Source organism: Bison bison, unplaced genomic scaffold (assembly GCF_000754665.1).
Source record: "Bison bison bison isolate TAMUID 2011002044 unplaced genomic scaffold, Bison_UMD1.0 scf7180017864485, whole genome shotgun sequence".
In the NCBI taxonomy this organism is placed as follows: Eukaryota; Metazoa; Chordata; class Mammalia; order Artiodactyla; family Bovidae; genus Bison; species Bison bison.
In genome coordinates this window covers 5,830,697-5,850,922 of record NW_011495045.1, presented here as the reverse complement: position 1 = coordinate 5,850,922, position 20,226 = coordinate 5,830,697, and the positions used below count along the sequence as shown (strand labels likewise).

The window sequence follows — 20,226 nt, the reverse complement described above, 5'->3', positions numbered from 1 at the left end:
TGAGAAAAAAATTGCTTTAAAGATAAATATGCCTGTAGTCACTACTGAACTCCCCCGTAGGGATCTGTCAGGGATATAGTGTAGTTATAGGAAAAGTATTTTATGTATGTAGTCTCGAAGAAAAATTTATGTTTTAAGTCTGCATTTCAATGAATTCTAACAGCTGTAGAAATAAATGGGAAACAAATATTCTTCTTGTTGCACCAAAAAGTTAAATTTGTGGTACATGAATTGTTTTATAATAACTATTACTAATAAAATGCCTTTTAGTGCATTATATCAACTCTTAGTTGAACCAACAGCCAACTTAAACATCTATGCAAATTTTAAAAAGTGATTTTCTTTCTGAAAGCTGGTACTGTCTTAGAAGAGCTTTCCAAATGTAAAGTAGTGAAAACTGTAGCATATAATACATTTGTATAACTTTCAATATTTGATGTTTGTTAAACTCCACTCTGGGCAATCAAAAACGGATAAAAAATAATGAGAAATGAATTGGTGCTTTCCTCCTCCTTTTGCTAGGGTAAGAGAAAAGAAATTTACCATATTTCTTTTTTTAACTTTGTGTTTTTGAATTGCTTTTAAGGCATAATTTTTATTGCTTATTACTTTACACTTGTACTTCTCAAACCTGACAACACTTCAGAAATCTTTGCCTGGGCCCCACTCTTGAGATACTCACATATAATAGTTCTGAGATGAGCTCTGGGTATAGTTAACTTTATTCCTCCTTCTTCCCTCCATTTCTCAAATGTGTGGATATGTTTGAGAACCACTAGACTAACAGGTTAAATTTTTCCTATTTAAAGGAGATCATCAATTTAAAGCAATACATTTAGTTTTGTTTCTATATGGCTCTGTTGATGGCTTTGTTACAACTAAATTACTGTGTTATTATCTTGTTAAAAAAATAAGCAGCTTATGTTTGAGCTAAAAACAAAAACCCAAACCTGTACTTTAAACATAAAAATCAATGAAAACAAACTACAATTTAAGCTCTCAAATTTGTTAGGCACAGAATATTATTCATAAGTTTTGCTCCATATAATTCTCTAGCCTGCCACTGAATGTAAGTGTTTTTTTTGTCTTTATCTCACAAAGAATAGAAACATTAGAAATTCTTTGTCTTTAGGTGCCTAAAACGAATACCTATTAACAACTTTACTCAAAAGAGCTCATATAAGTAGCTGGGGCTGAGAAGCAGGCAGGAGAGACTCCCGAGCTGCACAATAGAAAGGGTTTAGAGAACTGCTGACCTCTCAGGGTGCCCAATCTCAGGCTCAGGAGCTGGCAGGCAGTGAGAACTTGGTTAAGGAGGAACCAGAGGGACCTTTATTGAACGGCAAGAGGAGGAACAGAGACTCCCCTCCCTCACTTCCTAGCTCTGCACTGGTCACAGAGAGAAACCTTCTCTTTGCCACTTCAACAAATACCAATAAACACCGAAGGGAAAAAACCACTTTTCTCAGTGGGAAGTAGGAAATGGCCGTTTTATGTTCTAACTTAAAATTATTAAGCAATTAAAGGTTAAATGACTTGTAAGACTAGCAATAAACATTAATTACTTTAGAAGTTCATCCGGGAAATAAAATGAAGACAGCTTTCTAATGCTGAAATTTTCTTAAGATGAAATTCTTCTCAAAGAATGAAAAAATGGTTCAAAAGCTTTATTTATTTGGTCAGTTATTAAGCCTCAAAGGGCATAATTAAAATGATATCAATCCTTGTAATCCTGACATTTTATTTCAAAAATACAAAAAAGAATTTAAGTTCATTTCAATAATTTCCATCCTGAGTGGAAATATGTTAATAAGGTATGTGTTTTCAGGCAAATCCCACGTCAAAACCTACCAGATATCTGCTTTTCTGCCATAGCCTTCTCCACTAATCACTTCAGGGCTCATCCAATACGGTGTGCCTGTCACAGACTTCATTCCCGTCCCTGAAAGACAGATGGTTTGAAGCCGTTTGCTGGCCCCAAAATCTCCTAGTTTGACGTTGCCTGTTGAATCTCGCAGAATATTTGCGCCTAAAACAAGAAATATCCTCATTTCATTATTTTTATTGGTAATCTGGAATATAACGTAAAAGAAAATGGCAAAAAATTACTTAGACTCTTCAATCTGTCTCCAAAATCAGGCTGCTTTGCACCTCTGAATAGTACCTAGCATAATGCTAGGTGTAAGGTCAGTGTGTATTAAAGATTTCTTACATGGAACAATGAAAATTTAGTGTCACTGTGTGTGCTTCAAGACCTAAGAAAAGGTTCCCCCACTGAAAAGGGCTGGTGCAAGTGGGAGGTGAGGATGAAAAAGAAGTGAAAGGGGAAAAGGACTAAGAATGGGAAGTTCAAAAAAAAGGAACGGGAAGTTCAGGGAAGGATGATGAAAGCAATAGCAGGCTCTTGGCCCCAGCCTCTCTGTTATAAAGCAAGAAGCCCATGTCTACAAGATTACTTCCCTGTGAACCTAGCCTCTCCTCAGGAACCTCCAGAATAAAAATTTCTCCTCAACTTCTATATAGTACATTTTAAATCTAATCTAAGCAAGCTTCAAGGTTTCTGTTTTAAAATTTCATTTGCTTCTATAACAAACTTCTAACTTTATTTATTATAAACTGACCACGACTGCTTAGCTGAGAAAGTGTTTACTTTCCCCCTTTCCATACTCAGCTCTCTGGAAGAAGTTCACTACGTATAAGTGAGTGAGAAATTATGCTCTAGGCTTAGTAGTTACATATATTATTTGGAATTATTCTGCATGGGAGATTTGTCTCTTCTTTCCTATTTATTTGACCATCCATTTCTACCAATCTGAATATGTGGATATTTATTTTGTACTTTGGGTTATAAACAATGACTTTATTATTATTTTTGTTTTGTTTTTGCTCATGTTGTTTACAGCTTTGTCCATTGGGAGTCCTCTCTGTTGACGCCTGTGTCCCACTGCCATAATTCAGTCATCGTGTTCTCACTTGTTTGGGTTTCTGGACTGTTTGTGTCAGCACTGCCTTACATTCTGGAACCAGAAGATGCCCCATGCTCACTCTGCACCTCCTGCACCGGCTCTACAGTCAGCCATTTCTCCAAGGGACACTAGTTCCTTCTAGTGGAGAATGGTATCAGAAACCAGCAATCTAGGAGCTAGGTTCATTTATTTTTATTCTCTATTTTCCCCTTTACCATTCTTTAAACTCAACCTTTTTTCTAGGATTATAAGTCTAGTTTCTTCATATATAAATTATTTCTAAAAAACTACCATTTTTTAAGTAGTTACATAAATTATTTGGAATTATTCTGCGTAGGAGATTTGTCTCTTTTTTCCTACTTATTCAACCATCCATTTCTACCAGTATGAATACACGGATATTTATTTTGCACTTTGATTATAAACCAATGACTTTATTATTTTTTTTGCTCATGTTGTTCCAGCTAAGTTGCTGTTTTTAAACAAGTATTTTATCGACTTATCTAATTTTAGTTTCTAAACTTTACCTAAAATCTTCCTAACCTTCAGCATATTTTAGATTAAAAAAAAGATTCCTACCTTCTTTTTCTTTTTTAAAAACAGCCTCTAAGAAGGAATGTGAATAGTGGAGAAAAACGTATATTATAGACTGGAGAGAATGCAAATTGTCCATCCCTACCATGAACTTCTGGCCCTGTCTTCTGTTCTCCAGAAAATTTCCCAGTCTAGTCAATTAAGGCCTGTCTTGAGGGGAGAGTCAAGGATTCATTCTCTGCATGCATAAGCCAAAGTATGCCTTGGTACCAATGATTCTCTAAAACAGCACTGCCTTTTTGACACCTCTTGCTGTCCAATACTTAAAGAAGGACTCTGTCAAAAAAACCCACACCACTGTGTCTAAAATATTTAAGCTGGGGAAGGACAACCAACAAGCCAGTTTTTAATGGTTACCACCTGGGCAGAAACAGTCCCAGGCAGGTAGACAAGGAGAGCTATCACTGGGGAGTCATCACCAATGCTGAATCAATGCTCATCCATACAAAGGGCTGAGGAGAAAATGTACATACCAGGTTCCCAATATAGTTACCTAACTTTCTAAAACCTTACTTTGGATACGTTAAAAGTAAACTGTTAAGGAGACTTTTCAAAGACACACAAAAGCAGACAGAACACTGCACGGCCCTCTCACCCAATCCCAGCAATCATCTGGGCAACCTCTTCGAACCACACTACTAGCCACTCCTTCCCCTCATATTATCTGAATTGAATTAAAGACATCATGATCAATAAACAGTTCAGTACACATCTTTAAAAGACAAGGACTCTTATCACACATAAGACCACAGATAATAATTCCTTGACATTATTAAATATATAGTCAGTGGGGTTTTAAGTTTGTTTTTTTTTTTCAAAAAAAATCCAAATCCAAACAAGGACCTTATGTTGAGAATCACTGATACATCTTTTAGGTCTTTCCTAAAGTTCCTTCCAATCTTTTTTTTTCTTTGCAGTTTATGAAGAATCTAAGTTGTCTGCCTACAGCTTTCTTATGGTCTAGGTTCTGCCGAGCCCATCCTAAGGAGTCATTTAACATGCTGATCTGTTCTCTATAAATGTTCCATAATTTTCCAATTTGGTAGCTGAATCTAGAGGCTTGATCAGACTCAGGTTCAAAAAGAATTTGGGGGGTGGGTGGGTAGGAAACTGCTTTGTAGATATAGTCTACAAATAGGAAGTATGCAATGACAGACTGTCTCTGTGAGGTGATGTTAGCAACCATTAATGTTTAGTGCATATATCTATTAATCCCATTAGTAGTTGTAAAATGGTACTATTCTATCATTCCCTCTTTGTTAGCCAAAATATTTTTATAAAGGTCATCCTCTATTTAGTCCTCAGTAGAGAAGGCAATGGCACCCCACTCCAGTACTCTTCCCTGGAAAATCCCATGGACAGAGGAGCCTGGTAGGCTGCAGTCCATGGGGTCGCTAAGAGTTGTCAGGACTGAGTGACTTCACTTTCACTTTTAACCCACTCCAGTGTTCTTGCCTGGAGAACCCCAGGGACAGAGGAGCCTGGTGGGCTGCCGTCTACAGGGTCGCACAGAGTCAGACACAACTGAAGCGTCTCAGCAGCAGCAGCAGCAGCAGCAGCAGTATAGTTCATAAAAGAAAGGTCAAATAAAGAAACCCTATTACGAAATAATGAGCTGGTTCCCTACTTTTCATTATGAACTCATGAGTATAAACTTAAAAGTAAGCAACTAGCTTTCTTTTTCCCTTGCCATTTAAACACTGCTCCTTCTGGGACTTCCCTGGGGGTGCAGTGAGTAACAATTTTCCCGCCAATGTAGGGGACACGGGTTCGATCCCTGGCCTGGGAAGATTTCATATGTAGCAGAGCAACTAAGCCCCGTGCACAACTACTGAGCCCGCGTGCTGCAACTCCTGAAGCCTGAGTGCCTGGAGCTCGTTCCCCGCAACAGAAGCTACAGCAGTGAGAAACCCTCAACACCACAGCGAAGAGTGGCCTCTACTCACTGCCAACTAGAGAAGGCCCACACAAAGCAACGGAGACCAAGAGCAGCCAAAAATAAATAAATAAATAAATAAATAATAAAAGGTTTCTCTTTAATTAAAAAAAAAAGTTCATTATAAAAGTTTAGAAAATACATAAAAAGTAAAAAAATATGAAGGAAATAAACAATTACTACTCATCCTGCTACTTGAAAATAACCACCATTAATCATGTGAAAATTGTTCTACATCATACTTTAATTTTATAAACTTCAGATCATACTGCATATTCAATTTTATATCTTACATTTTTCTTATCAATATATTCACCCTATAATGTTTTTCTGTCTTTGTGTTTTTCTCTTTAAGCTTTTTTTTAAGTGGTCTCAAATTCTGTGACAGATTTTTGGTCAAGTTGTTTTCATTAAAAAGTACTGATTTTTAAAACTAATAAACTGCCACACACAAAACATATGATCCACAAAAACATTCTCCTTTCCTTCGGCAGGTTTTACAATGCACTGTTATCATTAACCAGTCTTTGACTATTACTTAAATGGCCAACTGAGACAAACAATTCTGAGACCTTTCTTCCACCACTGATTAAAACTGGGGTGGCAGGTACTGGGGATAATATTCATTTAGCCTTCTGAGCTTTCTGGGCAGACCTGGCAACCTTGCCAGCTCCAGCTGCCTTCTTGTCCACTGCTTTGATGACACCCACAGCGACCGTCTGTCTCATGTCATGCACAGCAGAACAGCCCCTTATAATGTTTTTAAATCAGCTTTCTTCCAACTTCCTCATGTTACTGGCAAGGTCAGAAGAGGATCCACTTGAGCAGGTAGCTCCCCTCAGTTCCTTTGCCTTATCTTATTATGAAGGTTAAAGAGAAACTGGCTTGAATAGAGATTATTACTAACAGAATAACTCACAAATCATTTCCCTACAAAGTTTAGGGCATATACTTAACTGAAGTATACTTGACCTACAACACTATGTTAGTTCCACAGCATACAACACTGTGATTCAATACTTCTATACATTATAAAATGGTCACCACCTTTATGCAGTTCTTGGCTTTCAGGTTTTGAACTTGATATTTGAGGTCTGCCTAAGCAGGGAAAATTTTGAGGTGAACAACAGGCTCCTAATTCTTTCAGATCATGAGTCACATTGCCATCCTCTAAGAGTCACTAGGCAGGTCCATTCTGTACATGTGACCGAGCTCCAGCATGCTACAGCAGACTCTACTCCATGACCAACACTGGTTAGGAATATTCTCCTTAGTCTGACTATGGCCATATTTGGGGTGTGACACACCACAGGAAAGAAGTAACTTCCTGGTAGCTCGTAAGAGCCCCCAGAAAGACTGATGAAAAACTTTAACAACTTGCTTATCAAAGCTCAGTCTTAGGCTCTCTTATTCTCTTCAGTAATGAGGTCCATTTCCCACAGCTTTAAATACAATCTCAACATACATCATCATTGTAACTAACTTTGAGTGCTTTCTAGATACCAGGCATGATTTTAAGGATGCTATACACATTAACTCATTTAATCCTTATAAGAACTCTGTGATCTGTACACTATTATCACCCTCCTTAAAAATAAGGAGCTGAGGATTTCCCTGGTGGTACACTGGATAAAAATTCACCTGCCAACTGAGGGGACACGGGTTTAATCCCCAATCAGGGAAGATTCCACACGCCTCAGCAACTAAGCCCATGTGCCACAACTGCTGAGCCTGTGTACCTAGAACCCGTGCTCCAAAACAAGAGAAGCCACCACAATGAGAAGCCCATGCACCTCAACTAAGAGCAGCCCCTGCTTGCCACAACTAGAGAAAGTTCAAGTGCAGCAACGAAGATCCAGATCAGCCAAATTAATGTTTAAAAACTGAGGAGCCGAGGCATAGAAAGACTAAGTGTCTTGTCCAAGATTACACATGTGATGATGGATAAAGCCTGAATGCGAACTGGGTCAAATTTGAGCCCCCCTTTTTTTTCTTATTTTTAATTGGAGGATGTTTTATAATCTGTGTTGTCTCTGCCATACAACGTAAGTCAGCCATAACTATACATATACCCCTTCCCCGTTGAACGTGTCTCCCATACCCCTCTATGTCGTCACCGAGCTCCAGGCTGTGACCACTGTGTTACACTGCAGCTCCCCACCGGCTGTCTGTTTGACACCTGGTAATGTGTATGTTTCAATGCTCCTTTCTCAATTTGTCCCACTCTCTCCTTACCCCAAGACCCCCTATTCCTAACCACTATGTTCTAAGCCTGTGTGCTGTGTATGAAAATATGTCTCATTCTTATGTTCATTTGAACTTTACTGATTCTGTGAACCTCCACAGGACAGCTTCCCTTTTGGAAACCTGAACAACAGGACTAGCTGGAATTGTTTTCCTATGGCATTGTAGAGGCAGATGAATTAATTTAAATGTTAAATTTCTTAACCATAGCACATTTTCATTAAAAAAAATCAAAACAAAACAACTGAGTACTTAAAAAACACCTCACTACTTACCTTTTATATCTCTATGAACAATCATATTACTGTGCAAATAATGAACTCCCTCAAGAATCTGACGGGTGTATTTCCGGGTCACATTCTCAGTAAGAGCTCCATATGCTTTTAATTGGTCCTTAATGGAGCCCTAGGAAAAGAGAAAACAAAAGAAAACTAGAGTATGGTTGGAAAGGAAAAGCACTGGTAAATATTTTTAAGATCTGTGTACCTATATTTATCTATTATTCTTATTGACTGAATGGAGTGCTCTTTATTTTATTTACTTGAAGCTTAGTTGACATACAATGTCATGTTAGTTTCAGGTATGTAACATAATGACTCAACATTTAAATACATTACAAAATGATCACCACTGTGATCATTCCTGGTAACCATCTACCTCAGTACAAAGTCATTACAGTATTATTTGACTATATTCCTTATGCTGTATATTATATCCCATGACTTACTTGTTTAAAACTAGATGTTTTAATTTAGAGAATTCTAATCAATGACTAGAAGGCTCTAATTGGAGAACACAGGAATTCTTAGAAAGGACATTATATGCCATTAATTTAACACAAAACTCTACTGTATTTCTGGACTAGAACTGTGAAAGAGTATATGGCATAGCTGAAGAAAGCCTTTAAATTATTTTTGACTGATATCCTTGTTTCTGTGACTGCACTGGTTCTATCTCCTGTTCTCTTGCTAATTACAATTTTTAAAATTCTCCAGTACCTTTGTCTTGCTTGTTTTTGCCCTGAATACATTTTTTTTATTTTCCTACTTGCTCTTCTATGTATGTCCTACTTTAAATTTATTTATTTTGTTCTTACTTTGTTTTTAAAACACTGTTTTATTGATATCTGAAAAATTACTTCTCAGGAGAAAGAATGGGTATGATTAGAAGATCAGAACACATATAAGATTTTAAAGTTTTTCTTTTATATACTCACCATTTTAGCTCAAAACATGAGAAAAGTATATTAAAAAGGGATTTCTAATTTTTTGAAGTCTTTTTAGGCAGGTGCTATTTCTGAGAACAGAGAATCAATCTGAGGTAAGACATGGGCATCTGAATTTTGAAAAAGCTTCTCTGATAATTCCAACGTGCAAATTTGACAATCACCACTTTAAAAGATAGAAATAAAATGCTTCCTGAGGGACAAAATCTTTTCCTTTAAAGAAAAAATATATCCAAATGTTCCTGTCTTTCTTTCAATTCTTGTAAACTGTATACTCTGTCATATAAAAATAGATCCTTGGATTTTGCAGACTTAGCCATATGCTGTTTCCACTATTCTGAGCAATCCCTGAAGGGACAGCAAGATGCAGTCCTGCTAACCCTGACTTGCAGACATGTATTGAAAGCCTTAGACAGTGACTCAAGCTAGGCAACCAGGCATACCTATAACTCAATGTGGCTTTTTGTTCAGTCAACTTACTATGTCTCTCTTGTAGTAATGCACAAAATAACAGAGCTAGAACTGAGCTTTCCAAATCATAAGCCCCCAGATACCTGTAGGCTGCAAATGACTGCCAGACTTTTGCATCCTCTGGGTCCTCAGGCAGCTAGGCCAGTGGCCCATGGTGCTAACAGCTCTCTCAATGTTGTGTGTATACTGCTATGTAACACGAAAATGTTACCTTCTTTGGTGTGAACAACTGGAGTGGGCTGGAAAGCACTGTGCCAGATAAACTGTGTGTGTAAGTAAGAGTAACAGAAGTCAACTGCTAATCCAGGCACTGGAGATAAAAGAAACTTACAGTTCTAATATGAAAATAGTTCTAGATTAACTAAAAAATGAAATGCTATTTTTGGGAAAATTGAAGAATGATGTTTCTGGCAAAGCTTGAATCTAGGGCATAAAGGGGCCCATTATACCAAATCTACTGATGGAAATTACACAGAATTCACAGACCTGGAGATTCAGCAAAGTCTAGGAACACTTATGTCCAGTCCATATATGCCATGGGTTTATCATACGAGAACTGTAATTAATCTAGTAACATGCTTTTCAAATTCAAGGACTGATAACCTATACTTTGAAAAGATAGCTATCTTTACAAAATCTAATCAGAAATATGATCTAATACCTTTTCCTGAATAGTCCTAGTTTAGTCTTAAGATTGCTAAATATATAAAGATGACTTACATCTCTATTTGTGACATAAATTGGTTCTAGCCAACAAACCAATTTAATTAACTTTATATTCAATAATCTCCATCTCTAGTCACATTTATTCATAGGTATTTAATTTACATCTTTACTGCACAAACAGTAATGGAAATCTGAATAAAAGAAAAATCAATCACAACACCAACATATTACATTTTCATTTTTTAGTTTCTTCTGTTATTTTTCAAATACAGATACTTTTAAAATACCATTACCAATATTAAAAAGCATTTTATATTCTTTTTCGTTCTCAAAGTACTTCCTACTTCCTCCAACTTTGTTACTTGGTTTTCACAATTTTAAATATATATTCTCTTGGACAATGTCATCATAATTTACTCCCACTGAGTGAACTGATATTTCCACTTTTGCCATTACAGACAGTACTAAAACAAAGGTACACAACTTTCGTCTTCTTTTGAATTATTTCTGTAGACTGAATTTTAAAGAACAATTTTTACACTGCCAAGATAAATCTTTGAAAATAAAACAGCAGCAATGATGAATAACAATGATGTCACTATAAACAATTATTCATGAAGATAAAAATCAAAGTTTACTGTTGCTCTTGTAAGACTGAGGATGGTTAAAACCATTACAATCAGTTCTCTATATTCTTGGACTCCACATCTCCAGATTCAACCAACTACTCATTGAAAATATTTGGAAAAAAAATTTCCAGAAAGTTCCATAAAGCAAAACTTGAATTTGCTGCACTGGCAACTATTTATGTAGCATTTTACAGTGTACTAGGTAGTATAAGTAATTTAGAGATGACAATGTATATGGAAGGATGTATGCAGGTTATACGCAAATACTATACCCTTAGATAAGGGACGTGAGCATATTTGGATTCTGATATCTGTGGGAGGGCCTGACTATCCCCCGGGGATACCAAGGGACAACTGTACTATCAGATACTGGTCCACGGTTTTGTTGATCCATAAGATTAAGCTGCAATATGTATATTTTATTTTACATACAATTCTAATAAGCTCTTTCCTTAAAGATCCACAAATCTTTTTCTAACACATATCACCTATTATGAGAATGAATGTATTTTTAAGTGAGTAAATATACCACCATGTTGAAAATCATTAGTATTAGAATGTACTCTACATATACTAAAAATAATGTAGAAGGAATGAAAGAGTTTTTTGCAAATCACATTTTCACCTCCTAATGAAATGAATGACTCAGGCAATTCTTATTAATCTGTGTTAAAAACATTTAGGTAGATGATTGAAAAGGAACTGGATATTCCCATGTGCCACTGCTACCGCTCAGATTACTTTCTGGTCTTCAGAAAAAAAAAACTTTACAATGGAGAAAACAGGATGTCAATCACCCTAATTAAGCCGTCAATCTTAACATCACTATCAGAACCACCAGAAACTGTGTGTCTTCTAATGGGATGCACAGCATCATCTGGGATGCATGCTGGTAAAAGCTGAATTTGAATATAATTTAGATTTTAGATCTAAGTTGGAGTTTATAGGAAATATGCAGACAAAGGAACAAACTAAATACTACCATGAGGATGTGATCAGAGAAGTCTATGAGATGAGACTGTCAACAGAACAACTAGCTTGGTCTCTTTGTCAAATCTATGTCACCTAAAAATTGTTTTATGTTAAAAGAGGGGTAAGAGACATAGTAGCAAAATGTAAGGTGTGGTCCTGGGCTGAATCCTGGTTTGGATAAACCACTTGTGTGTTATTTTTAGTGCACTTAGGGAAATCTGAGTATAGACTGCTCTGATGTTTATAACCTATTTTAGTATACTTTAGTATTTAAAAAAAAATACAAAGATAAGTGAAGAAGACAGAAAAATAAAATTATATTAAATTTAAACTCTTCCAAAATGTCCATAACATTTTATAATCAAAGTTGTTGTTTTTCTTTATCCTCAACTAAGACTTTAAATAGAGTATCTCTAATTTCAAAGGATGTACTAACTTACCCCTGGCATATATTCCATAAATATGGAAAGTGTTTTTTCTTGGGGATCCCTCAAACAGCCATAATACTGAACAATTCGCTCATGCAGCAAGTTTTTCAACAACTGAATTTCACACTCAAGTGCATTTACTTCCTGAAAGACAGAACTCATTGTTAAGTCTTTATCGCATTGCTAGTAAAAGCAAAAAAAATGCAAACATCATAGACCATCAAGGTGATTTCATTCTGAAATTTCCACTTCCCAAAGAATAAACATTTTAAAGTCTCTAGGCAATAATTCTGTAACAGTCCTTGATGGTATGCTAAACCAACACTAAATCAGATTAAGAATACAACTGAGTACTAAAACAGAAAATCCAGAGTACACAGCAAGTAAACATATCCATTATCTATTTTTTTCAAATAATTTGCATTGAGGAAAAACAAAAAATTCTATGGTGTGTTATATTTATTTTAGTAAAAATGGTTCTTATAATGTGACAAAGTTGCTTGTTCAATGATTCTTACCTTGCTGGTCTCAGGACTATCTGGGTCAAACTGAACTTGTTTAACAGCCAATTCTCTTCCTGTATCAACATCGTAACAGAGGTAGACCCTGCCAAAGGCTCCCTGGCCAAGTAATTTGCCCAATCTCCAGTTGGTTGGAGCACGAGGTGCTAAAAAAGAACATTTTCTTAAAATGGGAGTAGCCCAATGGCACACAATGGTTAAGGACTATTGCATTGGTGATATCTTTAATTGAATATGCTTGGATATTAAGAGAAAATCATGTTCATCCAAATTCATAATGATCATCATCTTTGAAAACTGTAAGAATTCTAAATCCAAACATGGTTCAGATTCCTAGGACTAATTTTTTCCAATGAGGCTTTTTTTTACCTGATTATAAATATAATAGCATCTTTCACACAATTTAAAATGCCACTGATAATGTAAGACATGCTATTTCTAATCTTTATTGCAGTAATATTTGTAATAAGTTTTTCCATCTGCCTACAGTGCAGAAAGCTGGAAGACCATCACTCTCATTCTAATAAGAGGAAATCTTTAAAGCAGCCAGTGGGAGAAAAAAAGCACATTACATACAAGGGAACAAAGGTAAGAAATACAGCAGACTTCTCAGCAAGTATATAAGCCAGAAGACAATGGAGAAACAGTTTTAAAGTGCTGAAAGAAAAAAATTAAAATGTCCAGAATTCTATACCCTGAAAAATATATGTATCTTTCAAAAATAAAGAAATAAAAGTTTTTCAAACAAAAGCTGAAAGAATTTGTTACCAGTAGACTCATATTAGAATAAAGGTTAAAAACAATTCTTCAGGCAAAAGGGATATGATACCTAACAGAATCCTGGATCAACATAAATAAAGATCTATAGAAATAAGCTGGAGGTATATATAAAAGACATTCATCTCTTATTTTAATTACTTTAAAATATAGTTGCCTAAGCCAAAAATAGCAGCAATGTAATGGAAGTTGCAGGTGTAAAAGTAAAATACGACAACACGAGCACAAAAGCAAGGAATTCAGAGTATACAAATATTGTTGCAAAAAATACCCTTGAGCATCAATCTTTTATATATTGCTTACAAGATAAAGGTCACATACTCCACAATCTGGCCTTAGTTACCATTCTAGTTCTATTTCTGCTGCTTCAAGTAAGATATCCTCCACCTCAGCCAAAAAAGAACTATTTCTCATTTTCAGAATATGTCATGTGTGCACAGTCACTCAGTCATGTCCAGCTCTTTGAGACCCCATGGACCGTAGCCCGCCGGGCTCCTCTGTCCATGGGGATTCTCCAGGCAAGAATACTCCAGTGGGTTGCCCTCCTCCAGGGGATCTTCCCAACCCAGGGATCGAACCCAGGTCTCCCACAATGCAGGTGGATTCTTTACCATCTGAGCCACCATGGAAGCCCAAGAATACTGAAGAAGGTAGCCTATCCCTTCTCCAGGGGATCTTCCTAACCCAGGAATTGAACCAGGGTCTCCTGCATTGCAGGAGGATTCTTTACCAGCTGAGCTACCAGGGAAGCCCAAAATATGTCATGGCCTCCTGTATATGTCACCTATTTAACTAGTGAATTCCTCCTCACATTAAAGGTCTTAATTAGACACGATACTATAATTATTTCTCCACACATCATTCTCCCCATTAGATTACATCTTGGAAGTCATATTTAAAATTTCTCAGAACTAAGCATTCAATAAGAATATGTGGAATGAACGAATGAGTAACTGGTAACAATTTTCCCAAAAAAAGCAAAAGATAGTAAATCATTTAAAGTAATTAGCAGTAATACCATGCTTTTACCCAACATTATAAACACATTAGAAATATCATTTTTACCTCTTTTGAAAACCTGCTTACACCCTGAGGACTGGCTTCGTTATATTTGCTCCTATTAATATTATAAAATTCTGCACAGGTTCTGCCACACATTTCACTATGCCAATTTCTATTACTCACAGCGGCTGGGTGGGCTAATGTCCATTACAGTCAAAGTAGGATTGTCTATGTCACTTCCCCTTCTTCTTATTCGACTCTCATCGTACTCCGGGGTAAAGATACTGCTTCCACTACTGGTGCTTAAGGAGTGGTCAGTAGGACTGAAACTCACAGGAGATCGGAAGCTGGTCCCCTGGGTCCTTCTAGCTCTTGGAAAAGTTTTACGACCTACAAAATGAAAACAGAATTACCTTGCAACTTGTAATAATATATCGTAATTCAAGTATTTAAAATTTGTAGCATAAGGAACAGAATTTGTTCTGTGACTAGGATAAGAAGCTAAAACAGCAATGATTATTTGATTTTACGTTTTAAACTTAAGAACAGTATTTTTAAGAGTTTAAGGAACTACCCCAGCTAACATTGAATCACGAAAAAAAAAAAAAAAGGTATAAGTAGAAATGAAAAATGGGGAAAAAAGAAACAGAGTCTGAATATAAGTTCAAATAACTTGTGTGCTCACACATTCATAAAAGCACAGACAGAACTCTCTCACTTTGTATAAAAAGGAGAAAAATATTTTATTTTCATTTTCAGTAATGATTTAAAATACAAACAAAAAGTGTAAAGTTAATAGGAAGTACTTTTTCTCCTTAAAAGGACAATACAAAAAAAAAAAAGAATACAGTATGCATTTCATCACTAAAGGAGTAATTTTAATTAGTACCATTTTTAACTACTTCTTTTTTTTCTAAGGAAAGACATGTCTCAGAGGTAAGCTGGCATAAAGCTAAAATGCTATTGTAGTTATGATCCAAAGTCTTTTTAAAAAGTTTTAAGTAGAAAACTAAGTCATACAGGAACAAACTTATTTTTGTCTGCGAGATTTTTAACAACTGTTGTTGACCTAATAAACTTACCATCATTATAGTCTTGATGGTGATAAGAAATATGATACCTTCTTGGATAAGTTCCTCCTTTTCCAAATTTTTCAAAGATAGGGTTATCATAGTCTATTAAGATACATAAGAAAGTTATATATTTAAAAAATAAAATATTTCTAATCATGAAAAACACATTTACACATTTTTGGATTTTTAAAAAAATTTCTCTCTCCCACCCAGCCAAAATATTATTCAATGACATAAATATTTAAACATTTAGAATGTGAACAGTCTAACCTGAAAATTCCTGATGATTATCTGGGTAGCTCTGTGCCCTAGGCATTCGTGATTTTGGATAGCTCTCTCTAAAAAGTAGAAAAAGTGTCATTATTTTAAGAGAAAGTATTTAAGATATTTTTTAAAAATCTTTACGCAATATCAGTATCTATATGTATGTGTAGATATATAGGTATTTGAAATATATACACACAAATATACATATTTTATATATATATATAATATATACAATTTTATATATATATAATATATACAAACACAGATACAGCACTCTCTCTGAAACATTAACTGAAAAAAGGAAACTTTTTTCAAACACTTATTTGATACACGCACACAAAAAGCCTGGTTTTTAAAACTGACCTACAGAGTACAGTGGTTAAGAAAGATACATTTTGGCATTATAGATACATGGAAAAACCTGTGTTTCAATCCTAGCTCTGCCACTTAAACTAGTTATTGCAACCCTGGCAAATCATCTTTCTGAAATGATTTCCACATTTATAACAAGGAGATAATACTAACTCAGCAATTTTATACTTGTCTATCTCAGGACACTGTCTTTCAAATACTAAGTACTCAATATGTAGCTTTCACATCACTATTCATTCCCCTGAATTCCTTAAATGTTTTAAGTATCTATCTTGAGACAGACATGGGCACAGACAATGGTTTCATATACATGAATAATAGAAAATTAAATGTATATTTCCATACAATAGTAGTTGCATTTTCAGAAGTTACTTTCAAAAGCAGTCTCAGAGGAGAGTAAATAGGTACTGACTTTGCACGCTACAAGTGAAAACAGTCCTGCTGAGACCAGGAGAGAGGGAGCACTTGTAACAAAAATTCACAGATGCAACTTGACCATGCTTATATTCCTGAACAAAAGTATATTCCTCACAAAAAGTACTTAAATTTTAACTGACAACCAAAACTGGGACATAATTACCAAGAATGTACAGTACTTATAATTTGGTACCAGAATAAAAATAATTCTGAACAACAGAAATTAAAGAATCTCCAAAATTAAACCTATTATGAAACATTTGACAGCAGTTTCACCAACACAGGTTTAAAAGTAAATTTACCAAGAAGGAAACAAAATATTATCATCAGAAATCATTTTAAGTAAAAAAGATACTGAGCCTGATGACTGGAAAAATCAATTTGCCATTAAGTATACGTGAGTATGAACTACATTCCTCTGAATGTAGCACAGAAGAGTTGATGTGCTACTTCAACGTGCTATTAATACATATGCATATTTACCCATGTATATTAAAAAACAAAAACTACAATCAACATTACCCATCCAGAGGGCTATCAAGTGATGGACAACTTCCTGAGCCAGAATTTTCAGGGCTGCTTAAAGATAATGGGTCCAGCATCTAGAAAAATAAAAAGTCCACCTTGATTCTACATGAATATAACCGAAGTTACTGTTTTTTAAAAATAACTTTGTTGGGCTATAATTCATGTATCATAAAATTCACCCATTTTAAAGCATATAGTGCAATTCAGTGCTTAATAGCAGAATGTATAACTTTCACCAAAATCGCAGAACACTTTCAGTACCCAAAAAATAAACTCCATATCCAATAGCAGCCACCCTATTTAAATGTTCTAAAAGTAGCTGTCCCCTGTAGGTGGACTAAAACTGCAAAATTTACTAATAGAAAAATAGGAATTTTCTATATCTTCCGCTCTGGATTATCATCTAAATAATTAAAAGCTAAACACTTCACATAATTTTGTCTACTGAAAACTGAACAACAGCACCACCCAAACTGAAATAAATGACACCATGACTGCTACATTATTAGAAAATGTGAACTCCTGTAATAATACAAGCAGCCAATGTAATGATAAGAGAACAACAGCAACTCCATAAAAATACTTCACTACTACAAAACTTTAAAAAAACATTTTAAGGCCTTCCATGTGGTCCAGTGGTTAAGAATCCACCTGCTAATGCAGAAGACAGGAGTTCGATTCCTGGTCCAGGAAGATCCCATAGACCGCAGGGCAACTCAGCCCATGCGCTATAATTACTAAACCCGAAAGCTACTGAGCCTGCGAACCACAACTACTGAAGCAGGCGTGCTCTAGAGCCTGTGCTCTGCAACGGGAAGCCCACGCATCACAACAAAGCACAGCCACTGCTAGCAGCAACTAGAGAAAGTCTGTGGCAACTCAGACCCAGTGCAGCCAAAAACAAAGATACAAATTAAAAAGTAAATCTTTTTTAAAAAGATTAAAAAATTTTTTTTCAATGTTTTAGGAAGTAGACAAACCTCAACTTCACAAAGTTAAACATTTATTAAATTGAATGTTAATATCAGGATTATAAACAAATGCATTCATTCATTTATGAACATAAGAAAATCAGCCTTATACCACCTTTCTTTATATATGAATACAGACACATGTAAATTAGTGGGTATTTTCCTGTATTTCCCCTGTTTTGCTCACTTGAAAAGGAAGATATGGGACTGGACAAGAGGTAAAGCAAATACCTTCCATCATATACCTGCCAAACCACACTATCCCCTGACAATATCCCTTTAAATGAAATGAAAAACAACATTCCAATTTTGCTTACTTGGTCCATGCTCTCTGGGATGAACTCTCCTTCACTGTTGATACTGGTAAATGACCCATTCCGGGCAACCTGGTGTAACTCATCTGGAATGTATCCAGGGGGAGGGGAGCTTCTATCTCTACTAGTGGGACCTCAAGAGAGAAAAATTATAGATTTTATAAATTCTATCAGGGGACCAATTCTTATTTTAATTAAATATACACTCAGAACTTAATGATTGATTTTAGCAACTGATCTCCAATTTTGATTAAAAGTTATCAGAGCACTCATGTCTGTAAAACTTCAAATGTTTTTTACTCTTTTCTAAACTCCCACCTTAATGTAATAGTCATTTATACTTGTTAGGTAGTATGTTCTTCTGCCTGCTGACAACTGCATTATGAGGTTGATAACACAATGAAAAACAAAAAGAAAAGAAAGTTGTTCAGTCGTATCTGAATCTTTGCAACCCCATTATATAGTCTGCCAGGCTCCTCTGTATAAGGAATTCTCCAGGGAATGACATTGGAGTGAGTAGCCATTCCAGGGGATCTTATATTTTTAGATAAATGCCACTGCTTCTTCATTTCCAAAGGTCACTGGTACCCTGATATATGTTACCCTTTAATGTAATTTATGAAAGGCATCATGATCTATGTGATCATGTGAAAGTATGTGAACTTCACAGTCCAACCTCGGTTTAAATTCCAGTTCCAGTTATTTACCAGCTCTGTCTTTGGAAAAGCTATCTAATCTCCTTGAACCTGTTTCCTCATCTGTAAACATGGGACTAAAGCTTTCCTTTGCAAAGGTGCTGTGATGGCAAAACTATTCATAATGAACATACGCCGTGCACATTTGTCTACAGGATGTTCTTTGCACTGCCTCTCTTTAATCTTTAGAAATCTAAAGTGAGATTTACTTCTTAGTCATTTAGCCAATATTAGAATGTTTCCAATTTGGAATGCTGGATTTTATCCTTGGATACTTAAAATTAGGCTTCTGGTGGCAAGCCACATTCCTGGAATTTAAATTTCTTCATAGTTTAGAGAATTAGAGACACTAAAATAGCTCATCTCATTGTGCTATGTTTATTAACACAGTTTCTGTGCTTTCCTCCTAATTTTTTGAAATTAAAAAAGAGATTTGAGGAAGTTATGTGAGCATTTGCATTCTGGTCAAATTTCAAGCAAAAAAGCCTCTTGCCTCATGTAAAGGGGTCACTAAACACATGTTGGCATTTGTTAGTGGAGAGAGAGGGAGAAAGAGAACAAAATGATTACCAAGAGATACACATAAAAAAAGATAATATTCTACACTTGATTCTAAAATTATTAGGAAATCTCTGAGCCAGGAATTGATTTGGACTTTGCAACAACTATGATCACAATGTCCCTAATGTTTTTATTCCTTCCATAAGCTCTTATTTACAAAAGAAGATAAATACACTCATTACTCAAAGCACAACAGGGAAGAAAAAAGGCTTTGAAAATTTCTTTATCTCCTTACTTGATAACCTATATTTTTGAAACTTTCTTAGTACTGGATATTTCAATGGTCAAGACCTTCACACCAGCATATACTCCTGTCCCAAAGAAGTTCTTCTTCTATCTTTTGTGAAAATAATTAAAGGAAATAATTTTTAATAAACAAAGGGAAAAGATAATGGTCATATCTATCAAGCCCACTTGAAGCTTAAAGAGGTGCCAAGAAAAGACTAGTAATATTATACTTTACAATTTCCGTTTCTTTTTATATGGCACTGAAGTCAAATAAGAATATTTATTAGCAGAGTAAAAGTGAGGCATTCAGCACAGTTTTAAATGAAAATGAATTAAAACTGCCAATTTAACTAATGTATTTAGTTTGTT

General features: G+C 35.4%; 1 protein-coding gene across 1 annotated transcript in view; it reads right to left on the bottom strand.

Annotated features, from left to right (window-relative positions):
• The window catches only part of MAP3K2 (mitogen-activated protein kinase kinase kinase 2), a 44,004-nt gene that overhangs the window by 9,490 nt on the left and 14,288 nt on the right, over positions 1-20,226 (bottom strand). Inside the window, exons 7-15 of the mRNA XM_010862883.1 lie at positions 18,377-18,507; positions 17,083-17,162; positions 15,775-15,842; positions 15,514-15,606; positions 14,615-14,821; positions 12,650-12,798; positions 12,144-12,275; positions 8,016-8,145; positions 1,852-2,029 (exon numbers count right to left, since the gene is read on the bottom strand). Of these exons, the coding sequence (XP_010861185.1) occupies positions 1,852-2,029; positions 8,016-8,145; positions 12,144-12,275; positions 12,650-12,798; positions 14,615-14,821; positions 15,514-15,606; positions 15,775-15,842; positions 17,083-17,162; positions 18,377-18,507 (1,168 nt within the window). The remainder of the gene's footprint in view (positions 1-1,851; positions 2,030-8,015; positions 8,146-12,143; positions 12,276-12,649; positions 12,799-14,614; positions 14,822-15,513; positions 15,607-15,774; positions 15,843-17,082; positions 17,163-18,376; positions 18,508-20,226) is intronic.